This window comes from Mastigoproctus giganteus, chromosome 5, assembly GCF_048544385.1.
Source record: "Mastigoproctus giganteus isolate SK-2022 chromosome 5, ASM4854438v1, whole genome shotgun sequence".
In the NCBI taxonomy this organism is placed as follows: domain Eukaryota; kingdom Metazoa; phylum Arthropoda; class Arachnida; order Uropygi; family Thelyphonidae; genus Mastigoproctus; species Mastigoproctus giganteus.
In genome coordinates, this window is record NC_143579.1 from 144338958 (window position 1) to 144360360 (window position 21403).

Below are 21403 nucleotides of genomic sequence, written 5' to 3' on the forward strand. Positions count from 1 at the left end.
TTATAATAACATGGCTATCGTGACATTTTTTGGTTTGAATATTTCATAAAGGGCTTTTTTTTTACTATTTTTTTTATTTCAGGGTCTTTACCGGGGGAACTCACCCATCAATGTACTGATCCACATGCTAATAATGGAGAAGAAAAACAAATTACCAGGTAAATAATTTTTCTTTTAGAAATTATTTAATAATTAGCTGGATATGAGTTCTTAACATTTTCGAAAGTAGATAGATATATTCGAAATGCTAATTGTTTTGGTTTGATTTTTAGAGCTCTTACCAATGAAACAAAAGAAGGAGTTTGGAAAAACACATTCGTTGTGAGATGAGGCTTAAAGGAGACACACATACGTCGGGTTTCATGTATAGCATGCTGCTCGCCCATTGCTACCACCCCCCTTGTTCCAGCAAGAGTAAACATCAATGCAGTTCAATGGCAAATGAACAAAACAGGAAAATTATTTAATGATTTTAGAGATTTGCCAACTATTAATGACCAACGTAATTTTATTGCGCAGCATGTCAAGTGGATACCTAAGAAAAGGACAACAAGAGGTGATAAATCGAGACGATCAAATACTAAAATTTACTCAATGGGAAAAAAGGTATATGGGAAAATACCTTATGGGAAAAAAGGTATATGGGAAAAGGGAAAAAAGGTATAGTTTGTCTGGAATTTTTCATGGCGACACTGAATGTTACTGAAGCTTTACTACGTAGCTCATTATCAAAAATTACAAAACCAGAAGTAATATTTCAAGATTTAAGGGAGAAACATCCACCTCTCCCAAGCTCTCCCAAGAAATTGCAGATTTCATTCATAAATTTATTTAGTCTTTCCTGGCTGTAGAATCTCATTACTGCCATAAAACTACATCTAAAAAGTATCTTGATGCTACTCTCAACATTCCAATAATGTTCAGGATGTTTAATGAACAGGGCCTGAAAAAAATTCCATTTTAAAATTTTAGGCAAGTGTTTAGGGAGTTTAATTTAGGTTTATTTTGCCCCAAGAAGGACAAATGTAAAAACTGCTTAGTTTTTCATGGTGGGACTCAAGAAGAAAATACAAATAAGACAGGTGATTTTAATATGCACATTGAAAGAAAGGAAGAGGCCTGTCAGTGTAGAGAGAGAAAGAGAGTGGATGATAAAAACTTGGCCGGTAATCATCAGTCTTATCTAGCATTTAATTCTGATTTCGAAGCTGTTTTTAATACTCCAAAGGAAATGCTAGCCAAAATTTTTTCCACACAAATTAGCTGCTTACAATTTAACAGTTTCTGATTTGCATTCCCATGAGGGTCACTGTTACTTATGGGATGACACCCAAGGAAAGAGCCAGAAGAAGAAGAATAGCTCTTGGAAGAAAAGTAATGCCAGAATTTTGGATGCAGAGGAAGCAATATTTGTAATGTGCTATGCTGAGGGAGAGATAAGAAGTCAGGGATATCCCCAATAGAGATATGATCTTGCCGAGAAATGAGATTGTCATTGAAGATAAGCATAGGAGCTGAGGAATCATTTTTGCGAGCTGCAAGAGAGGACTGAGTTTTAGAGGGATTAAAATCAACTGTTATCTTTGCCCCACTGGAGAATTACTTAGAGATCAGCATTTAAGGAACTGGTAGAAGATATACGACAAGTTGAAGCTGTTTGTGCAAGGCAAGGTTTTTCAAACTGGAAGGTGGAATGCAATGGGCTATGATAAGGAAAATTGTGGATAAGATTTCTGGTCAATGGAAGAAGGTCATTAATATACAAGGAATAGAATGAGAGAAAGAACTGAACCTTGGGGAAAACAAGCATTATTGGAGAAGTTAGAAGACAGAGCCATTTACCATCAACCACAGTGAAGGGTCAGAGAGAAAACTGGATACACAATTGCAAAAAACAGTTGGCAAACCACCAGATTGAAGCTTATTTAAAAGGCCTTTATACCAAACACGATGATCAAAAGCCAATCAGAAGACAAAATTTGCAGCCAATAGTGTTGGCAAGAGACCAGAATGTCCAACTACCATTCGAACTGAATAATAACTGCTTTGCAATTATTGCAAGCTTTGGTGTAGTCCATCTGGTGTACACCAATGGAAACAGTGAAAGGAGTGAAGGTGGAGTTGGGTTTCTGGTCCATAAAGATTTTAAAAACAACATTTTGGAATTCAAAAGTACATCACCAAGGGTGTCGAGACTAATACTCAAGATTTCTAAGAGGTACAAGCTAAAGATTGTAATGATTTATGCACCAACATCGAGCCACGATGATGAAGAGGTTGAAGACATGTACACTGAAATTGAGAGTCTTCTAGATGAGCAGAAAACCCACTACACTATTATTATGGGGGACTTCAATGCTAAGGTTGGAAAAAGGCAAAACAGCGCAGAAAGAGGAACTATAGGAAATTTTGGAATTGGTGAAAGAAATAAAAGAGGTGAAAGACTTGTGGAATTTGCAGAATCTCAAGGAATGTCAGTAATGAACACTTTTTTCAAGAAAAGGGTGAACAGAAAGTGGACATGGAAGAGTCCAAATGGATTAACAACTAATGAAATCGACTTCATCCTCACTAACAGAAGATATATTGTGAATGATGTTACCGTCCTGAATAAGGTAAATGTAGGAAGTGATCACAGAATGGTAAGATGTACACTTGATATAGATGTAGGAAAGGAAAGGAAAAAACTGACTCGAGTAAATAATACAAAGGTCTTTGAAATAACAGAGGAGGAGAAAAAGCAGTATGTACTGGAACTTAAGAACAAGTTTGAGCTTCTGCAGACTGCTCAGGACCAAGATATCGACGAGGAATATTACAACTTTCTGAAAGTGATAAAGCCCAAGAAACCTATAGGGAAACAGAAATCCAAAGAAGAAAAAATTAGTCAAGAAACACTTGTCATGATGAACCAAAGACGACAAATGAAGAGCAAGGAAAACACTGCCAGGGAGAAAATTGAATATACTGAGTTATACAAAGCCATTAGAAAGAGACTCAGAGAGGACATAAGAAGATTTAACACAAGAAAAGTAGAACAAGCATTAAGGGAAAACAAAGGATTTAAATCAGCAGCCATGAGCAGTAATACAGAAAGACAAATGATACTGAAACTGAAGAATAGCAATGGTGTACTTATAAACAGCAGAGAAGGCATAATTCAAATAGCAGAAGACTACTATAGAGAATTATACAAGGAGCAAGGGAATGATACCAGAAGTGGGGAAGATGGATTGCAAGGTAGCAACACATACGACATACCCGATATTCTTCCTGATGAGGTAGAACATGCATTGAAGAAAATGAAGAATCGGAAAGCCCCGGGGGAAGATGAAGTTACTGTAGAGTTGTTAAAATTGGGAGGAAGAGACATAACACAAAAACTGGCAAGGCTCTTCACAAAGTGCATTAGAAAAGGTGTGATGCCTAAGCAGTGGAATAATGCAATCATAGTTTTGCTGCATAAGAAAGGAGATAAATCAGAAATTGGAAATTATAGACCAATTAGCTTGTTATCCCATATCTACAAGTTGTTCACAAGGGTCATTACTAAGAGATTAGAAAGAATACTTGATGAGAATCAACCGAAAGAGCAAGCTGGCTTTAGGACAGGATTCTCAACTATGGATCACCTTCACGTAATATCACAGCTAATGGAGAAAGCAAATGAATATAAAACACCATTATGCCTGGCATTTGTGGATTATGAAAAGGCATTTGACTCCATACAGCATAAGGCAATGTTTCGGGCACTGGAAAGACAAGGCATAGATACTCCATATATTATGATTTTGAAGAAAATATATGAGAGTGCTACATCCTTTATTAGACTAGACAAAGACAGTAGCAAATTTAAAATTGAGAAAGGAGTTCGACAAGGAGACACAATATCTGCGAAGCTGTTTACTGCTGCCCTTGAGGAAGCTTTCAGAAGATTAGACTGGTCGCAGAAAGGAGTCAATGTGAATGGAGAGTACCTAAACCATTTACGATTTGCAGATGACATTGTGGTCATAAGCCACGATCCCAAAGAATTAAAGGAAAATCTTAATCAACTATGCACAGTAAGGATTTTGGACTAAAGATGAATATGGCTAAAACAAAAGTAATGATGAACAAGTATGCCATGGAAAGGGAAATAATGATTGAAGGAGCAGTAAATGAAAAGGTGGAGTCATATACTTATCTGGGACAAGTTATTAGCTGTAATAATGATAAATGGCTGGAAGTCAAGAGAAGAATAAATTTTGGATGGATAGCATTCAGGAAATATAGTCACATACTGAAGAGCAATATCCGAGTTTGTCTGAAACGTAAAATAATGGATCAATGTATACTTCCCACCATCACTTATGGAAGTGAAATTTGGGCACTCACCAAAAGAATGGAAGAGAAGCTGAGAACTACACAGTGAAGAATGGAATGAATTATATTGGGAATCAGACTGTTAGATAACAGTCTGGTTCCCAATCAGATAAGAAGAGAAACACATGGATTAGGCAGCAAACTCAAGTAAAGGACATTCTTATCAAAACTAAAGAACTAAAATGGTCTTGGGCAGGACACATAGCTCGAAGACATGATGACAGATGGACTAAGAAAATAACAGAATGGTACCCAAGAGGAGCTAGAAGAAAACCTGGAAGACAAAAGTGGAGATGGATAGATGAAATTCATGAGTTTTTGGGTAGTAAATGGATGGCCAGTGCTCAAAACAGAAGGAACTGGAAAGTTGCTGGAGAGGCCTTCATCCTGCAGTGGATTGAAAATGGCTGATGATGATGATGATGAATGCCAAAGAACACGGGGTTGAGAATGACCACAAGAAAATGGCAACATTGGAGAAGAGACCATCACCAAATTGTGATCTGAGGTGCCTAGACTATCATTCACCTTGATAGTCTAGGCATCTCATATATAGAAGGGTTGTTTGTAAGAAAAAGATGAAGCATATTGGCCGAGTGGTTAGGACTGTCTTGTATTCTGGTAGGTAAATAAACAATCTGTACGTGGTCATTAGTAATTGAAAAAGCTTCAGCATCTCAACCAACTTGGTCCGGACTAGAAAATGAAAGTCAGCTGGAGTTGTGAATTTTAAATATACAAGAAAATTATCTCACTTTTAGGAAAGCTGGACTGGGGAAAGTCAAGTGTCAAGAAGAACATTTTAAAGAATTGCAACTGATTACTGGAGTTGGGTGAATGGCAGTTTTTTTTTTTTTTTTGTTAGCGCATCGGCTTCTGTGGCCATAAAGCACCTCCCAAGGTTTTTGCACTACTCTGATCCAAGCCCGAGGCAGGATTTGAACCCGCGACCTTTGGTTTGTCAGGCAGGCACTTGACCCACCTGGCTAGCCCGGTCGGCATGAATGCCAGTGACAACAGATGAATTGGACAGAATGAGATAGAGGTATTAAGCCAGGGAAGATCAAAAAGAGAAGATTTCAAATTACTAAGTCCTGACAGGGAATTTCAGAACAGACATATGCACAAGTTTGCCTTTGAAGCGAAAGGCATCATAATAGTGAATAATTCAGTCAACTGAGATGAGCAGAGGTTGAATCGACAAATAACTGAGATGCTATCAGAAAACATACATGGGGTTTGGCAGACTGTAAGTGGAAATAGACATTAGACCAGAACTGAAACTATGTATAATTGTGAAATGAACCAGGAAGTATTTCGGAAGTTAAGATTTTTTCGCAGATAGGTTTGTTCTATGAGTTCGAAAATTCACGACATATTCAGTAGTAAGAAAAGGTGGGAGGATATGCTGTATGAAGTAATGAAATTGTTGGATATGGCATACACACAGCAAGAATTCACCCAGCTCATTGATATAACATGGCCTCAACAATGGTCCCTGCATACACACTACTCAATAGGTTCGGTCCAGTGGAAAATCTAGCGGTCATCCTGCACATATCATTTTAGAGTGGTACCTTCAAAATATAAGGAAGATTGGACCCAGGCATGATGTCCATCATAATCTGAAAAGACAATCATACTACATGATGGAAGAGATGGGGGAGGGGTTGCCACAGCTTTGCTCTGGAGACCAAACATGGGTTCCACCACTTGAAACCTCAAATAAACAAAGTAGTGGTAATGCACCGGTTGATGAGAGTCATCTACCACCTAGTATTGCCTGGTAGCATAGAGGGGTGGCATTCCTCCAGGCCCTGCTTAAGCTGGTTTACAAATGGGTGGTCACCTCCAGAATGCTAGGTGCCATATTTCAGAACTTGCACATGGGGGTAATTCTCAGGGATACTAACAGTCCTATCATAGTGAAGGTGCAAGCAGAGAATTTGACTGACAGAACAACTGGACTTCAACAAAATTCACTGACTTGAATATCACCCGAATACCAGTTCCACAAACATTTTACGCTCCCAGGTAGTAAGCCCAGCTTGGCATATCTGAGAGAATGTCTGTTACAGCCTCAAGACCAAACTGTTCCAACTTGTTACCATTAAAGTAAAACAGACAGAAGAAGCCATTGTATTTAAATATTGTGTTTGAACCAGCCAAGGCACCTCCGTAGACGGGTGGGCAGGAGCAGCAGTGCGTAACACACGTTTCTTGATTAGACCGGGGTTCAAGCCCGTGACTACCAAAGACGGAGGATGTGGAAAGTTCAGGGAATGACTACCGCATATCCCCGGAGCAATATGGCCTTAGTTGCTAATGCTCCTAGAAACCAAATAACAACAACAGCAACATGAACCAGCCAACTTAATGTGTTGGACCGATTGAACTTCCTTAATGACTTTATTCTGACATTTCAAATAAATTAGGATTATTTGCTTACAGCTGTCTCCATTGTTGTTCCAGCAATGAACATCAAGTATTATATGGCATATTAAAACAAGCAGTCATTAGAATTAAACTTAATTCTGATAGCTGTCCTTCATGAATAAAACAAGCATGCCTTTTTCATATACATACAATAACGTCACAGAACTAAACTTTATTCATTTAATAACATCAGAATTCACCAATTCAACAATTCTCTACACTCTTTGATACATTACATTCCCACTCTTTTTTTTCTTCTTTTTTAAACCCGTATTTACATTGTTACCCATCAGATACACATGTGTATCTGATGGGCAACAATGTGATTCACACCACTGAAAACTGTTTGATGGAGTACCACAAGTAAGCTAATACTTACCACGTAATTACATTAACAAATAATCAGTCTATATCTTCCTTGTCATTTTTCTTTTCTTTTCTTTTTTGTTAAAGCTGGAGAACAGTTCACATAAGACAGTTCCTTCTCTTATATCAAATAATAGGCACAAAGGTAAATAACTATTATCATAAATCTGTGGCTTTTATGTATTAAAAAATAAATAAAAAAAAAAAAAAAAAGAGCCAAAATTCAATCTTACTACAACATGTCTGTTAAAATGAGCAATTCTTAAGGATTGCAATTAGGCTTCTAGTCGTATCCAATATATATACACACATTGGATACCACTGCCAAGATGCTTGTGGGGAACATTATATATTTAGTTATGGCTACTCCAACACACTCTTAAGAGACAAACAAACTAATTTTACTTATGAATTACTTTTGTATGTATATAAGATCTTGAAAGTGAAATGGATATTCACCACCATTTACCACCCAAAATATCATGGAGAGAAAGGATAAGTCACTAAAGTAAATTACAAGAAAGTTAGCTGGAAAAAAAATTAGCTTATTAGTATTATAATAGCTAAAGGATGCAAGGAAGAGGATCTTTCTTTTGCAGATGGAAACAAAAGTAATAAAACACGTCATGCATACCTTCCCTTGTTGCAAAACATGCTATCCAATTCTTCTTTGAATCCATCCTAGGAAAGGTTCAAAGAAGAATTCAAAAGTGGGAAGTCAGTTTAATTAATACCTCTAACTAAGACGTGGATGCCTTTTCTGCAAATACTTCCACTGGGACTGCCCTTCTGAAATGGCATCCGCAGTTCAACTGCCTCTTCTGAATGAATTGAAACACATGCCTCAAACCACTCAATGTCCATTCACCGAACTCACGTTATCCTATTGGATTGGGTTGTGTGGTGTAATAGAAAGAAGGAAGACATTTGTATCAAATTATGGATTTGCTGTAATGGGAGCATCATTCAGTCACCAAGTTTCTCACCAAAAAAAAAAAAGGAAATGGGCCAAAGGCCATTTGTGAAAGGATGGTGGCTGTATATGGCAACAGTGTGCCTTCAGAAAACCAGGTGAAATTCTGGTCAAAACAATTCATGTGGAATAGAAAATCCATTGAAGATGTTCCACATCCAGGAAAGCCAGTGACCGCAACCACTCAGAAACGTGCCAGGCTGTGGAAACCTTTGTGCTGAATGACATGTCTGAAGGAACAGTTATAACCATCCTCCATGAACATTTGGGGATGACTAAAGTCAGTGCAAGGTGGGTCCCCAGATTTCTGACTGCTCTGTAGAAACAATTCAGAGTACAGTGCTGTGGGGAGAATTTAGAGTTTTATGGAAGGTATCCTGAAACTTTCATCTACAGAATTGTTACGGTTGATGAAACACAGGTTCATGACTGGGATCCAGAGATCAAGCAAGAATCAATGCAATAGAAGCACAAGGGATCTCCCCAACCCAAAAAAATTTCTGACACAATCTTCAGCTGGTAAGATCACCATTTTTTGTCATGCTGAGGGAATTTTGTACATTCACTACTTGGAACACAAGCAGAGTCACTGAGGAGTCATATGCATTCCTATTGTACAACCTAAGGGAAGCCATCAAGGAAAAACACCGTGGAAAACTTTCCAGAGGTGTGTTACTTATTCATGACAATGCACAGGTCACATTCTGTTGCGGGTGCTTTGAGAGACTGTGACTTTACAGAACTTACCCATCGACTTTGAATACCAGATCTAGCCTCCTGTTTCTGTTGAAACAATTTCCTGTTTCAAGATCTCAAGAAACACATACAAGAACATGGTTTTGCTGATGATAATGAACTGAAGCCTGCTATTTCTGTGTTCTTTGATGGACAGGACAAAGAATTTCATTTGTCAAATATTTCCTAACTGCCAACAAAATGGAACAAGTGTAGTAAAGTTCAGGGAAGTTATATTGAAAAATAAAAACCCTCGTAAGTTTATGCAGGATAAGTACCTATTTTAAGTTAATGAGTAAATAATGATGGAATATAAAAAAGTGAAATTTAATTGGATTACATTACTGAAGTGATCAAGAAATATTTTGAAATATAGTTTAAAAATTATTGATGTAAACATAGTACAGTAAAAGTCCGAAAATCTGGATGCCAGAAATCCGGACTTTTCGAAAATTCACAAACTTTTTAAATTTAGCAGACTTTTGTGTGTGCGCTCGCATGCATGAATGCCACAGATGCCCAGTGACAACAAGTGAGTTCGTGGTCACCATTTTGAAATGAGCAATCAAACCGTGGCAATGCTATAATTTTTGTCTTACTCTTTCCATTTACATATATAACATTATGCATTTACAAGCCCATAATAATGGCTCCTAAAATAGATAAACTTCATGGTGTGAAGAGAAAGAAGAACAATTTGAAACTGAGTAACAAACTTGAAATAATTAAAAAAACTAGAAAGTGGTGTAAGCAATACTGTTTTAATGGAAACATACAACACTGGAAAGTCTACAATTTACGATATAAAGAAGGCAAAGAATAAAATTCTAGAATTCACAGCCTCGTCTGAGCCTTACAATAATATTGCTGAGAGAAAAAGTTTACATCGGCCAAAATTAGAGAATCTCGATAAAGTGTTGTACGAAAGGTTTTTGCTAAAACGATTGGAAGATATGGCAATTTCTGGGCCGATGCTTATTGCCAAAGCAAAGTCTTTTAAGGAGCAAATGAACATTGAATCAGAGTGTACATTTAGTGATGGATGGCTTAGGAATTTCAAGACTCGTCATAGTATTAGACAGTTAGATATTGTTGGAGAAAGACAGTCGGCTGATACACAAGTAGCAACAGAATATAGTGCAACATTTGAAAAAAACTGTATCTGACTATGACCTCACAGTCGGTCAAATTTATAATGCTGATGAAATAGCGGTTTACTGGAAGTGTCTGCCCACAAAAACTTTGGCTGGAAATCAAGAACTAAATGCAAAAGGGTTTAAGCTTAATAAGGAAAGAGTAACCATTCTTATGTGTGCTAAAGCTTCAGGTCAGCATAAAACTAAGTTTTTGGTGATTGGTAAATTTCAGCACCCACAGGCCTTTAAAGGAATTATGAACTTACTTGTGAAGGATGCTTGGACGGACAAAGATATTTTTGCGATTGGTTTGTTCATGATTTTGTTCCATCAGTTTGTCGGAACTTGAGAAAATTAGGGAAGCCTGGAAATACAAAGTGTCTGCTACTTCTCGACAACTGCAGGGCCCGTCCTCATGAATCAAAATTAGTGTCTCATTGCAGAAATATTTTTGCATGTAACTTTCCACCACACATAATGCCATTCATTCAACCCATGGATCAAGGAGTCATTAGGAACTTTAAATGTCACTATAAAAATGATTTTATGATGAAAATGATGCATAAGAATGTCGACCCTTCAGAATTTCAATGCAGTTTTACAATCAAAGATGCAACTTTTTTGCTCGTGACTGTATGAAATGCAGTCAAGCCTGTAACTCTTTTAAGAGTGTGGCGAAAGTTATGGCTGAACGTGAAGTTCGCAGATCTACAATCTGATTGAAACGAAGATTTTTAGTTTGTTTGTTTGTTATTTTGTTTTTAGGAGCATTAGCAACTAAGGTCATATTGCTCCAGGGATATGCGGTGGTCATTCCCTGACCTTTCCGCATCCTCCGTATTTGGTGGTCACAGGCTCGAACCCCAGTCTTATCAAGAAGCGTGTGCTACGCACTGCTGCTCCTGCCCACCCAGCTACGGAGGTGCCTCGAAGATTTTGAAGGATTTTACATAAAGCTGAAGGCATCTGAAGTGAAAGAACTGATGGAAACTGTTAAATTATGTATGGAAGACAACCCTGTATGCAAACTTAATGCTGATGACATAGAAGAGTGGATATGCATTGAAGATGATGTTGAAGTTGCAGCGAAGTTCACTGATCAAGAAATTATTCAGAAGAATCTGGTGAAGAAAACAACAAAGTTGAAGAAGAAAAGATATATTGGGCTACTGCAGAAAAGTCCATTAAAACAGTTATTAAATTGATGGAACAGAACCATAGCTTCAGTCTTCAGGACGTCATGCATTCGCACATGGTGCATAATAACTTTATCACAAAGAAATTACAAAGTCATAAACAAGATGATATACGAAAGTATTTAAAGAAAGCAACAGAAGCGTCAAACAGTGCAGTAGATAGAGTAGGAGCTGCAAGTCTTCCATCCACAAGCAGTGCAACAGACATCGCGGAAAAGAACGAATAAATATTTGTTTGTTTTCCGAACTTTGTATTTTATATGAAAAGGTTTCATTAATAAACTAAAACAAATAACTAATTTATATAAAATATGTATCTTCTGTTTCATTTATATACTGTATTTTTCTTTTACATTGTTCATTTTTAAACATGATTTCAAGCATTACATGCTCTTTTTTTCTGGTGAAAATTTTTGTTTACATTTTTTTTGGTGTTGACTATTTTTCTTTAAAACTGCTCATTTCGACAAATGAAACATGCTTTATTTGCTAATGAATAAACTGTCAAAATTTACCTGGTCATCTCTTCTTTATTCCATTTTAAATTTGAATTTTAAAAGTACTGCCTGATAATCCGGATCGACCCAGTCCCCAAGCAGTCTGGATTTTCTGACTTTACTGTATAAAGTTTATGCTTATAAACTTCAGTAAGCACAATTATAAATTGCTCGAATGTCAGAAAAAGGAATATACAGGCCTTCAAGCATTGAGAAAATACAAATAAATGAAATAGCTAGTAAGTTTACTATAAAGCAAGTCGGAGCTAGAAGTAAATAGGAAAGGGAAAAGTAAAGGGTTCAGCTATTAAACTGACATTGCAATTAACAGTGCTTACAAAACTGATACTCATCAGCATTATTATTAATTTCTTTGAAAATTTTACAAAAAGAAACACTTGACCATCAAGCTTAAGAAAATGCACATGAAAGAAACATGTCTGATCTAGAAGTAGGTTGAAATTACTCAAGAAACTGTAAGAGACACAAAAGGAGATTAGCTATTAAATGATTAGTGTGAAACCTATTAAAAGGTGATAACTGTTATCAAGTCATTAATCATATTGCAATCGAAGAACTTAATGCATATTCTTAGTATAAGAAAAGTATATTTTGAAGTTTTTTTTTTTATTTTTTTTTATTCTAAAGAGGAATCTTGTCCTGTCTTTATTATTCAATTAAAAAACACAAGTAAATTTCTCATTGTCATAGAAAGGGTTGTGTGACTGGAATGTTATCATATTTGAAATTTTAGCTTTAAACCACCTCTAACCTGTGGCACAAAATGGAACCTAAATTCATGTTGATATTGTGTTCTGTCCAAAAACATTATTTTTTTAACAAACACATGACATTATTTGGTGTCCTAGATAACCAAACCTATCATGTCCTAACTTCTTCCTTTAAGGACATTTAAAAGAAAAGAAAATGTCTATACTGATAAACCACAAGATCCGACACTTCTTCAAACTTCAATTCTGTTAATACTAGCTGCATTACTCAAATTTACCTGCAAACAACTTGTCACAACAAGCAGTTATAAAAGAATTCAGTTATGTATGCCCTGATAGTTACCTATTAATATATTAATATTTTAAGAAACTGGATTAGGATGTTATAAATCTTGAAAATTTTTATGGGTTCAGGAACTTTTGGATTACCATGAATACGGAAAAATTAAATGTTTAATGTATGCAGTATAAAGTATAATGTGGCATACATTTTTATTGTTTTCTTGTTTAAATATTGTGTTGCTTCATTTTTGTGTTTAATGAGTAGTTAAGTGAAGCTTTAAGATGGTGAGTCCAAAAATTTTAACCACGTGAACATCTCCCATTTATAGGTTAAAATAAATCTACAAATATTATTATCACTTATATTGTAATATTGTATTAATATAGTCATAGTTCACACAAACAAATTCCCAACACAAATTGGATATTACCTGCACACAGCACAGACAAAAGGTCTTTAGAGATGCATTAGGTAGGTGAAATCTTTCCAAAGGAAATAAAAATATTCAATATATTTAATACAGGCAGTTCTCGCTTTACAAGTTTTTGCTTTATGAGTTCCCGGGTTTAAGAGTTTTTTTCGCCCCAAGTATCAAGTATAAACAAAATCGAAAATATGAACATTAATTGCAAAAAATGAATGTTAAACATTCATAAATACCGCATTCCAAACCATGTGCATAGCCATACAATACAGTGTACCCTGCTTTACAATATTAATCAGTTCCAGAGACACCAACGTATCATTAACATATCGTAATGTGAATCCAATAACACATTGTTTTTTGGTAATTCGTTTCAAGATCTCGGAAGTTGAAAATATCGCTGTATAACTAAGCTATTTATCTCTCTAAAATGTCATTTTTAAGGTCATGAGCGTGATATAAAAGGTTGTGAGCATGGTTTGTAAATTGTATTAATTACCAATTATTAAATCATTAAAATGCACTACAATTTCACTGCTATCATACGTTCTGTTATAAGAATCAATTTTGAATGCTTTTATGATATTTTTCTAAAGCACATTTCTGGAGGTCACGACCATTAAACAATAAAAACAATTTGTACTTTCCAGTTTATTGGGCTTTTCTGTTACTGCAAGCAATTATAAACAGGTAGTAAACTCTATCCTCTTGCATTTGTGAAAATACCGATAGCTGAAATTGTGTAGTTTTTACTTTATTATGGTGAATGTGTTTCCCCTTTACTGAAATCTTCAATTGTATAAAAAACAAATAAATTTTCAGAATCTTCTCATCATTCATTTTTTTAAGCTTTGTAAACTTGTTACTCCATGCAAATTGTGTTATTTGCAATTTGTGCGTGCTGTTAAAAAATGCTTATGCATGCAATTGTGAAATTTATAATTAAAAGAGAAGATTATCTTGGAAACAAGCGCCTCTTGAAACATTTCTGAAGAAGACTACTCCTTGTGCGACAAACCAATGAGTGCCGAGCCAATGATGAGTGATCAATGAGTGTGCATTTTGTTGATGATGATGAAGAATAAACATTCTTTAACATTTTTATGGAAGTTTACTAACATTTTTGTAAGTTGGAAATAATTTCTCTATTATTATAATTTGCTTGATTTTACAGGCTACATTTTCATTTCTTTCGATAAATCAGTCATTGTTTAAACATAAACTAATTTCAATGTTGAGAACGTAACCCCTATTTTAAACCTTACGTCTATGGGAAATAAATTCCCACTTTACGAGCGCAGGCTAGGAACAAATTAACTTTCTCGTAAAGTCAAGAACTACCTGTATTCCAAGTTGAGTTATGCAGTATATGAGAATCTTAGAATATTTTTTCTTCTGCTTCTTCAAAAAAATAACCATAACTTACCCTACCAACACGAAGATACTGGCCACCAAGGTCAAATAAATTCATTGACGCTATGGCATCTTGTGCACCTTGTGCAGTTTCATATTCAATAAATCCATAACCCCTTTATCAAGAGAAACAATTACTGTTACTTTATAACAAAATGTGACAAATATCACACATAAACAAATAAAAAGAACACCTAAATAAGCATAATAGGAAAAATTAAATTTTTTATAGATAAAATATATCAGATATTTATTTGTCCTATAAAAAATTACAACCTAAAGGTAGAGTTTCCGAGTCATGGCTGACAGTGTTCAGTGAAAAAATTATTCAATAATAGTTGACTGCCAATTAATAAAATTGTTCATTGAAAGTCTTCTGATAAGAACCAGTGGAGTGAGGAATAAGAATGCATTAAAAAAAAAAAAAAAACTTAGCTGAACTCCCAAAACATTTCTAAAAGACTGTTTTCTTTAATTTCTCCATTTAAAATTGCAAAAATCTCAGTTAATTATCTTGCAAACAAAGGTGCATAAATCATGCATGCTGGGTTATTAAAGTCTATAGTCTTTTTTTTTTATTCCTGATAAAGAGTTGCTCTTTTGAAAGTGGGCTACTTATTTTCTGGGTTATAACAGTGCCTGAGGCAGGGTCCTGTTTGCTACTGTTCCTCCTTAATCATGTTCTTTGCTCTCAGAGCCAGTGATCTCTCATTACCTTCATACTGCCAGCATAACCATTTTTGTGGTATTGCTACAGAACAATCTGTAGCTGTTATAGGCTCCAGTAATTTTAATTGCACTAACTTTTCCATGCCATCCTTTTCTCTCTTATAATCTGGTTAGTTCATTATTCATCCATATCTGAATCTTCCTTGAGCTATATTTTCTTAATGGTATCTATGCTTTCAAGGCTTTTGTGACTATACTAGCTTTAAAGGTAATTCTACTAGATAGTATGAATCAGAGCTGTACTACTCAATATGTTCTACGTTGATAATAATATTAGTAAAATAATAAGAGGAGTTTACCTCAATATAGTGAGTAGAACACTTCCGTATGATACCCTCCAGAAATAGAACAGAAAAAACCGACAACTTACCGGTACATTAGAGTAAAATATAAATAATTAAATAATCAATTTAACACAATTCAAATCAATTTAAAACAATTAAAAATCAAATTAACGCAATTAAAAGAATCTAACGAAAATATTCAAAACGATTTCTGGAGGGTATCATACGGAAGTGTTCTACGCACTATATTGAGGTAAACTCCTCTTATTATTTTACTAATAAGGTAATTCTACTGTACTTGCACTATGTGAGCTATCTCCCCAGTTGACTGAGGCCACGTACCATGTTAAGTTGTCATAATCTCCTTTCCTGAAATTAATATCCAGTCAAAATAGAAACATCCAAATATTGATGTTTAACATACAATGTCCACATTTTATTCCCTAAGAGTTTGGATTTTGCAATTGTGATTGTACAGGCAAAATTCTTCAATGCATCTATCTTACTATTAAATAATGTCAAAAACTATTAAACAAAAATTTTGCCTTTGCACTGGCAATTTTAAAGTTGAAGCTCACTGCTGTTGAATACCTCCTAAAATTGTTCAAGTATTAGTTCCTTCCTTTCCTTAATTGCATTCTGAATTCTATCACAAAACACCACCTCCATTTATGGGAGCCTTGTCTTCATCAAAGGACACTTGCTGTTTATACCAATCCCAATTTGAATTTGTAAAGCCCATTTATCAAATTGCTTGGAAAGATAAGGGATGCTAGTGTGGATGAAACAGATCACAGCATTTTGATCACTATTCAAACAGTTGCTGTGTGTCAACTTTCAAAGTTGGTATGAGGCTCAGAAAATTTTGCCTGACAGGTGGAATTATGAATTAGTCGGGTGGGGAAGTGTAATATTTCGCAATATTATAAAATTTTATGCTATTTATAAATGTGACCCAGAGCAAAAATGAATTGCATAATTTAACATTATATCAATTTAATAATTTATGCTACAAACATTTAATATTGGCCAGTGAATTTTCATTTTTCAGTTATTTTTTAACTGAAAAATGAAAATTCCAACACATATACATAAACACAGCAAATTTAACAAATTAGGTACTTTTTATTTAAAAAAAAGAACGTTTTAATAACATATTAAAAAAAAAATTATTAGAATTTCATATAAAAAAATAATGAAAAATGTTTAAATCCTTATAGTGATTTTAACTAGATTTTTGTATGACTGTCCTTTAAACAATTTCGATGCAACTGCCCATTCTAGTTTACTATTTTCATAGTTTAAAATTGCAGGACTCCCATTTTTAAAATAATACTCAAAAAGAATCTCAGAAGCCTCGTTTTGATTCTGGATTTCTGAATTGAAAAAAAACTCTTGAAAAACAGGTAATAACTGTGTCTATTCTTAAAAGTGATAGCATGAGCATCTGAACAATCAATACAAAGGTCTAAATGTTCACCAGCAAGATGCAGATGGAGATTTTTTTAAATGACAGCAGGGCTGTCTTTCAATTTCATAATGCTTAGTTTTGTGGCTTCTAAGATTGGGTCCATTTCTGTTAAATTAACATCTTGCCTTTGGCAAACTTTAGACAATTTAGCACATCTGAAATCATCATAAGTGAATCTATGAAATTGTATATTCTCATATATCTGCTTAAACTTTCAGCTGTGATGTCATTTCGTTTGGTGGTTTCTCTTTCGAGTGAAGCAATTAAAGTCACTAAGGATTATCTTAAAGACTGTATAGAAAGTCAACAGACAGCCACCTAATGTCACTAGCCATTTTAAGTTTAATCTGAGGAATGTTCAGTATATTTTGGAATTTAGTTAACCCAGCCAACCCAACCTATTGTGAAGTTTTAGATATTGTTAAATTTTACCAAATAAGGCACCTCTGCAGCTGCTTGGGCACTAGCAAGAGCAAGGCAAAGGTTTATACAATGGAAGTACATGAGTCCTTCTGTTTCATCTTTTAGTAGTTTTGCTACTCCTTTGTGCTTTCCAATCATGACCGCTGCTCCATCAGATCCTAGACCCACCAAGTTAGAACTTTTGTGTTGCAATAATTTTGTTAATTACAGTTTCAGCTTTGCCATCAATGATATTACAAGTTGATATAAAACTAAGACTAATCTCTTTTTTAAGTTGATACACATTTAATGTATATAATAAGCTGCTTCAAAACTGAGATGTCTGTCGTTTCATCACAGAGAACACTGAAATAATCTGCCGAATGCACATTTTTTAGCATTTCACATCTAATTTTTGAAACTAGAATGTCAAGCATTTCTTGCATTATACTTTTTAAAGTGTAATGTGCATTCAGGCCTTCTTTGAGTGAAGAGCCATTTTTGATTTAATTAAAAAAGAAAAAAAAGAATCCGAAGAGCCACACACCTTAGCTGAAGCTGGTATGAGGAGGGGGGGGTTTAAAGAAATGGAATAGAGTGGGAAGGTGTTCTATTAAAAAATTAAATTTTTAAATATTATTTATTAATACTGAAAAATATGTAACAACAACCAATTGCGTACAAATTAATGTGACTTTTGCTGCTGAACTTCTTCAGCGAGTCTCTCAACATCAATCAGGCGATATACCGTAATTTTCATCTTTAAACATGCTGAGAGAATCGCATTGTTCAGATGGTTTTTGATTTATTTTCAATATAGTTAATGTTTGAAAATATTTGTATGTATATATGTATGTAAGTATATTGTTTCGGAGGCTCCTGGAACGTTAGTTCATCTCTGCGTCATTTCACTATAACGATATAGTGCCTTGTCCAAGGCCAGGCAAGAGAAGTTAGAATGTGAGAAAAGTGTGAGCCAAGGAACAGAGCAAAGTCAGCTGCAGAGAGAAAACCAACTAGCAAGCAAGGAAAAAAAAAATATACATAGTACCTAAGTAAGAACATCTAACTAATTAGTGTAGTAAAACTTATAAGCAAGAAGCTAGTTTGCCTAAACATAGACTAAGAGCACAAAAGATATATTGTAATGGTAGGCATAAAGGTATAGATAATGGTAGAGCCCCAAGATTTGAGTATCATATAAATTAACAGTTCACATTCCCAGATCATGGGAAATAATATATTTTGCCTAAGAGAACAGCCAAACAATGTTGGAGCAACTTCCATTTAAACACATAGCAACCATTATGCTTTCAAAAGGAATTTATTTGGTTTTATTTGATAAGACTGTTGTTTAAACAAAAATATTAGACCACAAAGTAACTGTTTCAAACCAATTGAAATAAATTTGAATACCACCTGAAAATAACTTTAAAATATTCAAAAACAGAAGCTCATAATAACTAAATCTAACAGATACTAATAATGCAGTTTCTTTACTTGATGTATTTTGTATATGAGTAAGTGCAAATGAGTGCTAGTTGACTGGCATTAAAATGGGTACACATGTATGCAATATTTTTAAATCAAATTTAATGCAATTAAGTGTAGTTGTATAACTTTTAGTTGGACAAGTTGAATGCAGTAATTGTTTTCAATTATTACATCAATTTTCTGTAGTGAGGGGGGGAAAAATGCTACTTATACTAAAATAAAGCTATATTAATAATAAATAGCTGGAAGTCAAGAAAAGAATAAATTTTGGATGAGTAGCATTCAGAAAATATAGTCACATACTGAGGAGCAATATCCCAGTCTGTCTGAAATGTAAAATAATGAACAATGTACATGCCCCAGTATGACTTATGGAAGTGAAACTTGGGCACACACCAAAAGAATGGAAGAGAAGCTGAGAACTACACAGCGAAGAATGGAACGAATTATATTAGGAATTAGACTGTTAGATAAGAAGATAAACACATAGATTAGGCAGCAAACTCAGGTAAAGGACATTTTTATCAAAACAAAAGAACTAAAATAGTCTTGGGCAGGACACATAGCTCAAAGACATGATGACAGATGGACTAAAAAAATAGAAGAATGGTACACGAGAGAAGCTAGAAGAAAACCTGGAAGACAACGATGGAGATAGACAGATGAAATTCACAAGTTCGTGGGTAGTAAATGGATGGCCTTTGCACAAAACAGAAGGAATTGGAAAGTTGCTGGAGAGGTCTTCATGATGATGATGATGATTATACTAAAATAAAAATGTATTTCAAACCTATATCAGTTTCCAGTAAGGATATTATGAAAAAATTGCAATACACATAGGAACTCAGGCATTTTACTAAATAAATATTTTATTTAATAATTTGATAAATTGCCACTTTTTTTTTATTTTGCATATGGGCATAAATCTGCATTTTATTGAAACTCTTTTGTGTTCATTAAATTAATCCCTTACACACATGGTATCTGTTTATCATAATTCTGATATCTCAGTGAAACCATGCTGTTTGCCAAAGTTTTTTGGAAAATATTCAGGGTGGCTCGGCAAAAAATGAGCCTTCACACTGATATTGAATATCAGCTTTCTGGAAGTAGCATTAGCATTAATAGAGGCATATGATGCAAGAAAGCAAGCTTATTTAGCATCAGCCAAAAAAAAAAAAAAACACACACCTTCCTGTTTCACCCCTCCGTTCGTTCGAAATACCTCTCCAGCTGAGCCTTAAATTTGTTTAGGCTATCAACTTCAACAACAAGTCTGTTCCACCAACCAACTACCCGCTGGCTAAGGGCATTTTTCCGCACATCTATCCTACATCTGTCTTTCCTCAATTTGAATTTATGCGCTCTCGGGTGATTATTCTGAGCAAGAGGAAGAATCCCACCAGCATTGAGCATGCTCAAACCATTCAAAGCCTTATACACCTCAATCAGATCACCTCACCGGTGCCTAGTCTCCAGACTCTGTAATTTGCAAAACTTAAGCCTTTCTTCGTAAGAGCACCCCTTTGTTCCATTCACGAATCTTGTTGCCCTTCTTTGTACTCCTTCCAGCAGATCTATCCTTCTTGAAATGAGGACGCCAGACCTGTATACAGTACTCAAGGTGTGGCCTGACCATTGCCTTATACAAGGGAATAATCACCTCCCTATCTCTGCTAGAAAAATTCCAGTTTATCATTGACAAGACACCATGACCTACTCTTGCAGCTCGTATGCACTGTTCAGAGAACTTCATATCTGCCTGCACAATTACCCCCAGGTCCTTTTCATTCTCTACCACTGTCAGTGTAGTACCGAAGAGTTGATACGTTGCTCTGGGGTTCCTGTTTCCCATATGCAGTACTTTACATTTTTCAAGGTTAAACTTCATTTGCCACCTCCCAGCCTATCTGTTCAAACTTTCCAGATCCTATTGCAGCAGCATAGCATCAGAAGTGTCCTTAACAACCCTGCCAACCTTTGTATCATCTGCAAACTTGGACATTAAGCTTGATATACCATCATCAATATCATTTATAAATACAGAAAACAACAACAGACCCAACACTGAACCCTGAGGAATTCCACTAATAACATTAGTCCACGTTGAGCAGTATCCATTGATTACCACTCTCTGTTTTCTGCCTCTCAACCATCCCTTTATCCATAGCAACAATTTGCCTCCAATGCCACACTGCTCCAATTTGTGCAGCAGTCTTCCATGTGCAACAGTATCAAAAGCCTTTCTAAGATCCAAATATACTATATCAAAGTTATTTCCTGCAACCAGTTTTTTTGTGACTACATCATAATATCCAATCAAATTGGTCAAGCAAGATCTTCCCATAACAAAACTATGCTGTGTCTGAGCTATAACTGAATTCTTGTCTAGATGATCCAGCAGTGCTTCTTTAACCAGTTGCCCCCATTAATTTTCCTGGGGAGGTATCCAGTCTATGGGTACCGCC

The 21403-nt window shown here is 35.2% G+C and overlaps 1 protein-coding gene across 4 annotated transcripts in view; it reads right to left on the bottom strand.

The window, feature by feature from the left end:
* hfp (Poly(U)-binding-splicing factor hfp) overlaps positions 1–21403 on the bottom strand; it is a 654778-nt gene that overhangs the window by 203396 nt on the left and 429979 nt on the right. For all 4 annotated transcript variants that reach the window (XM_090374213.1, XM_090374209.1, XM_090374210.1 and 1 more), the window contains one exon: positions 14569–14671. In XM_090374213.1, the coding sequence (XP_090230339.1) occupies positions 14569–14671 (103 nt within the window). The remainder of the gene's footprint in view (positions 1–14568; positions 14672–21403) is intronic.